Here is a 6,296-nt window from a genome sequence, read left to right as displayed (position 1 = left end):
CCATTCTGACTGGCATGAAATGGTACCTCATTGTGAGTTTTGATTTGCATTTCTCTGATAATGAGTGATGTTGAGCATCTTTTCATGTGTTTGTTAGCCATCTGTATGTCTTCTTTGGAGAAATGTCTGTTTAGTTCTTTGGCCCATTTTTTCATTGGGTCCTTTATTTATTTTTCTGGTATTGAGCTGCATGAGCTGCTTGTATATTTTGGAGATTAATTCTTTGTCAGTTACTTCATTTGCTATTATTATCTCCCATTCTGAAGGCTCTCTTTTCACCTTGCTTATAGTTTCCTTCATTATGCAAAAGCTTTTAAGTTTAATTAGGTCCCATTTGTTTATTTTTGCTTTGATTTCCATTACTGTGGCAGGTGAGTCATAGAGGATCTTTCTGTGATTTATGTCAGAGAGTCTTCTGCCTATGTTTTCCCCTAGGAGTTTTAGAGTTTCTGGTCTTGCATTTAGATCTTTAATCCATTTTGAGTTTATTTTTGTGTAAGCTATTAGAGAGTGTTCTAGTTCCATTCTTTTACAGGTGGTTGACTGATTTTCCCAGCACCACTGGTTAAAGAGATTGTCTTTTCTCCATTGCATATGTTTGCCTCCTTTGTCGAAGATAAGGTGTCCATAGGTGCATGGATTTATCTCTGGGCTTTCTGTTTTGTTCCATTGATCCATATTTCTGTCTTTGTGACAGTACCATACTTTCTTGATGACTGTAGCTTTGTAGTATAGCCTGAAGTCAGGCAGGTTGATTCCTCCAGTTCCATTCTTCTTTCTCAAAATTGCTTTGGCTATTTGAGTTTTTTTGTATTTCCATACAAATTGTGAAATTATTTGTTCTAGTTCTGTGAAAAATACTGTTAGTAGCTTGATAGGGATTGCATTGAATCTATAGATTGCTTTTGTTAATATACTCATTTTCACTATATTGATTCTTCCGATCCATGAACATGGTATATTTCTCCATCTATTTGTGTCATCTTTGATTTCTTTCATCAGTGTTTTATAGTTTTCTATATATAGGTCTTTTGTTTCTTTAGGTAAATTTATTTCTAAATATTTTATTCTTTTTGTTGCAGTGGTGAATGGAATTGTTTCCTTAATTTCTCTTTCTGTTTTCTCATTGTTAGTATATAGGAATGCAAGGGATTTCTGTGTGTTGATTTTATATCCTGCAAATTTACCTTATTCATTGTAGCTCTAGTAATTTTCTGGTGTTGTCATCAGGGTTTTTAATGTAGAGGATCATGTCATCTGCAGACAGTGAGAGTTTTACTTCTTTTCTTATCTGGATTCCTTTTATTTCTTTTTCTTCTCTGATTGTTGTAGCTAGTACCTCCAAAATTATGTTGAATAGTAGTGCTTCACCCATTTTTTAATTGGGTCATTTCTTTTTGTTGATGAATTGTAGAGGTTCTTTATATGTTTGGGCTATTAAACCTTATGGTTTGCAAATATTTTCTGTCATTCTCTAGGTTGTCTTTTCACTTTCTTGATAATATCCTTTAATGGATAAGAGTTTTTAATTTCATGAAGCTCACCTTATCTTTTTTGTTGTTGTTGTTCCTTGTGCTTTTGGTGTTATATGTGAGAATCCATTACAAAATCCAAGGTAATAGAGATTTATTCCTATGTTTTCCTATAGGAGATTTATGAATTTAGTTTTGAGTTAATTGTTTTATATGGTATGTTCTGCAAAAGTATCAGTATATGGTTTTCACTCACAAATAGCAGCTCATACCTATTAATGGTTGGTCAGAGCAGTGACTTGGGATCTGAAATGGGATGCAGAGCAGCAGTTCCAGTCCCATACATGGTAAAGTTGCTGTAGTATCCTGATTCTGGAGAGCAGTTGGGGTCAGTGGGGTTAGTCTCACTGCAGTGCCAGCTCTAGCCCCTGGTAGAAGTTGCAGTGGCAGGAACTCCAGTTATCGCTGAAAGCTGGCTATAGTGCCTTTCCATATGCATTTAAGCAGGATACGGACTTAGCTGTTGTTGGATGGAATGTTCTATAGAAATAAAAAACCTCTGCAGAACTCTTAATTTATAGTTTTGTTCAATTCTATTTCCCTCTTGATCTTAGTTGCTTTATTCATTGTTTAAATTTGGACTATTAAAGTCTCTGAATATTATTGTAATGTCTCTCTGTAATTGCATATGGTCAGTCATGAAATATCACATGTAACATTTTGTTCTGGAGGTGGACTCCTCGATATACATACACAAATATAGATACACATATTCATACACATATATACCTACATAGACATAAATGCATATACACAGGTATATTTTGAAATCATGAGTTCTCATGAATGTCTTTGATTCTAATTTATCCTCTCAGGTCTTATTTTTTCTTTCCTTTGTTTTGTATGTGTATGTCCTTTCTTCTACAGTGTGAACTTGACTCTGAACAACAGCAGCACATTTACTCATTTGATGTATCCTAAATGCTGCTAAATTTGTTTGAGAGTTCTTTGCCATTTTACTTCCGTTTTAGTATTTTGTTGACTTTATTTTGCAGGCAATATGTACAACATTAACCTACTTCCCAAAGTACAAGCATGCAAAAGATGTACAGCTGTCCCTTGGTACCCACAAGGGATTGGTTCCAGGACCCTCCTAGATACCAAAATCCAGAGATGCTCAAGTCCCTTATATAAAATGGTGCATATATTTGCTATATTTGCATATAGCTTATGCATATCTTCCCAAATATTTTAAATCATCTCTTGCTTACTTATAGTACCTAATACAATGTGAACACTATGCAAATAGTTGTAACAACAATGGAAATATTATCTAAGTAGTTGCCAGCACATGGCAGAGTTTTCCTTTTTGGAACTTTGTGGAATTTTTTCTGAATGTTTGCAACCTGCAGTTGATTGAATCTGCAGATGTGGTACCCACAGATACAAATGGCCAACTGTACTTAGAGAACTATCTATCATTCCTCCTGTACTCCCCAGCCCTACTGTCAGCCCCCTGAAGGCAAATAAGTATACTGTTTTCTGATTTAACTTTCTAGTGTTTTGTAAAGATTAGTGTCTCTGTTTCTCTCCACTTTACCCCCTCATTTCCCATGTTTTCCTTCTCAAATGGTAACATACTGGATATCTTCTTTTTCTTTTTTTCTCACTTAACATTATGTGCTAGAAATAATAAAACACAACCCCATTAAAGCTATTTTCATGTCAGACCTAGCTTTATGGTAATTTAGTTGTTGCTGTTCAGTCACAAAGTCATGTACGAATATTCACAACCCCATGGACTGCAGCATGCTAGGCTCTTCTGTCCTCCACTGTCTCTGTCTCCTGGAGTTTGCTTAAATTCATGTCCATTGAGTTGGTGATGCTATCTAGCCATCTCATCCTCTGCTGCCCTCTTCTCCTTTTTCCTTCAATCTTTCCCAGCATCAGGTTCTTTTCCAATGAGTCGGCTCTGCCCATCATGACCATAGCCAAAGTATTGGAGCTTCAGCTTCAGCATCAGTCCTTCCAATGAATATCCAGGGTTGATTTCCTTTAGGATTAACTGGTTTGGTCTCCTTGCTATCCAAGGGACTCTCAAGAGTCTTTGCCAGCACCACACTTTGAAAGCACACTTCAGTGCTCGGCCTTGTTTATGTTCCAACTCTCTTACATGAATATTGGAAAAACTGTAGCTTTGACTATATGAACCTTTGTCAGCAATTTAGTTATAACTTAAAAAAAATGAGAGAAAATTCTGCTGTATATTTGTTTTAAATATAAAGATTTCACAATAGTTGTATCTATTTAGTAGACTAAAATGTATCTCTTTATGTAGCTCCTGGTAGAAAATTAGATGAAAATCCTCTGCTTAAGAATGAAACACCATCAGAAGCTAAAAAACGGTTGTTGAAACCAGGAACTGCTAGAGCAAATAGACGCAATGGTAAGAATTATAGATAACTTTTAATTATTCGGGCTTCCCTTGTGGCTCAGCTGGTAAAGAATCCACCTGCAATGCAGGAGACCTGGGTTCGATCCCTGGGTTGGGAAGATCCCTTGGAGAAGGAAAAGTCTTCCCCACTCCAGTATTCTGGCCTGGAGAATTCCGTGGACAGTATAGTCTGTCGGGCTGCAAAGAGTCAGACACGACTGAGCAAATTTCACTTTAAATTATTTGAAGTTAGGCTCATTGAAAGATATTTTTTCTTTAATTTTCATTAAATAATGGATAAAGCAACAAAGATCAGGATAGAGAAAAAAAATTGAACAACACCTTATAAATATTTGTGCATGTATTTTACAGAAGTTTTATGCCTTGATGTAAGTATAAATACCCTAAGATAACTAGAAAACTAAATGAAACCTTTGATCAACTTTTGTTTGGTATTTGCATGGTTAATGATTAGTATATAACAAGACTGCCTCCACATACACTCATGAAAACTGCTCACTCAAATTGCCTACTTCTCTTCCAGGGTCTGTCTGAATATGTATTATAATTCACTGCTTTGCAGTCCTCCTCCTTTAGTGTTGCACGAATTGAAAGAAACTTTGCTGCTTACTTGGTATATTCAGAAGTTTTATAATAGATCCATTTTTCTATTTAGCGTTTCTTATAACAGAGCCAAAAGCTATAACTATTGATGATCAACTGCCTGAGGATATAGCTTCAGTTTTAAACAGGCGGTCTCAAGTTAACCTTGAAGCTTCAGGAAGTGGCAGTTTTGATAGTAAGTAATTAATTTAAAATCTTGGAAAATATTTTCAGTTAAATTCAGGAGAGCTTTGATCCATAGTTCATGAATGTATCTATAAGTATTTTGTTCAATGATTATTTATCTGTGTTCTATAATTCCTGAGTTGGATGAGTTAAATTTCCTGCTATGATTATGAATTACTCTGTTCTGTTCTTATGTTGTGTCATCTTGTCTTATGATACTTTATCATTAACATTCATATAAAGTTAAAATGAATAATTTTCCTAGAATTTCCCAGGCAAGAGTACTGGAGTGGGTTGCCATTTCCTTCTCCAGGGGATCTTCCCAACCCAGGGATCAAACCCATGTCTCCTGCATTGCAGGCAGATGCTTTACCATCTGAACCACCAGGGAAGCCCCAAGAGGACAGACCCTTTTCTAATAAGGGACCCATTTTTTCATTTTTATAGGGTTTTTTTTTGGGGGGGGGCCATAAAAAAAACTACCATGCCTGCTTTTAATGTGGCTTTAACTTCCGACTGGTATTTTCGTGACGCATTTTTTTCTGTCCTGTTGTTTTAATAATTTTGTATCATTATGATTTTTCTTTTAGTGTGAAGATTATAACTGAGTATTTTTCAAATTCAGCTTGATATGTTTGTCTTTTTTTTCTTTGAATATTTGTTTATTTGGCTTTGTTAGGTCTTAGCTGTGGTACATGAGCTTAGTTGCACCATGCATGTAGGATCTTAGTTCCCTGACCAGGGATCAAACCCAAGTCCCCTGCGTTGTAAGGTGGAGTCTCAATCACTGGACTACAAGGGAAGTCCCTATATCTTTGTCTTTTAATTAGCAATCATAGTCATACTTCATCAAATTTTGATGCTTTGAGAATGAAGTTATACCATTTTCTTTGTGCTTCAGTTCTTCCTGCTTTATAAGTTTCTTTTACTCTTTTTCTGATGTATATTTTTGTATCATTACATATTTTTTTAGACGTATCTAACACTGCAAATTTTAACTTTATTCTAAAGTGTCTGGCGTGCTGCGGTTCATGGAGTCGCAGAGTCAGACACGACTGAGCGACTGAACTGAACTGAAAGTGTGAATATGCCAAGAGAGTGAAATAATATTTTAAATAGTGTTAGCCAGTATTAAATTATTATTCACTTCAGATTATTGATATCTCTGAATATCTAAACAAGACTGATTCTATTTACAGAAGTGAAAAATGTAATCACATATGTTTATTCTTCGATAATCTCTTTTAATACTTTATTACCACAGAGTATGACTTGTTTATATTTTAATAAATGAGACAAAATATTGTTGGGTACATATATTGCATATATTGCTTATAGCACAAATCTGGTTGTCTAGTGCATATGAAAGTCATCTTATAGCTCAGAGTATGCATGAAGTATCAGATAAAATATTTTACTTGGAGTTGATAGAAAAAATTCAGTAGTAAATATTATAAAAATCATTAAATTATTTTTAATTAAATGGGATTTAATTTAATTTAACAGAGAAGGCAATGGCACCCCACTCCAGTACTCTTGCCTGGAAACTCCCATGGACGGAGGAGCCTGGTAGGCTGCAGTCCATGGGGTTGTGAAGAGTC

At 35.3% G+C, this 6,296-nt stretch overlaps 1 protein-coding gene across 1 annotated transcript in view; it reads left to right on the top strand.

Annotated features, from left to right (window-relative positions):
• The window catches only part of LOC105003084 (uncharacterized protein C10orf68-like), a 181,499-nt gene that overhangs the window by 5,784 nt on the left and 169,419 nt on the right, over positions 1-6,296 (top strand). Inside the window, exons 4-5 of the mRNA XM_010860053.1 lie at positions 3,811-3,918; positions 4,583-4,705. Of these exons, the coding sequence (XP_010858355.1) occupies positions 3,811-3,918; positions 4,583-4,705 (231 nt within the window). The remainder of the gene's footprint in view (positions 1-3,810; positions 3,919-4,582; positions 4,706-6,296) is intronic.

The sequence above is a fragment of the Bison bison genome, unplaced genomic scaffold (assembly GCF_000754665.1).
Source record: "Bison bison bison isolate TAMUID 2011002044 unplaced genomic scaffold, Bison_UMD1.0 scf7180017864461, whole genome shotgun sequence".
In the NCBI taxonomy this organism is placed as follows: domain Eukaryota; kingdom Metazoa; phylum Chordata; class Mammalia; order Artiodactyla; family Bovidae; genus Bison; species Bison bison.
The sequence above is the reverse complement of the archived record's forward strand: the minus strand, read 5'-3'. Positions and strand labels throughout refer to the sequence as shown.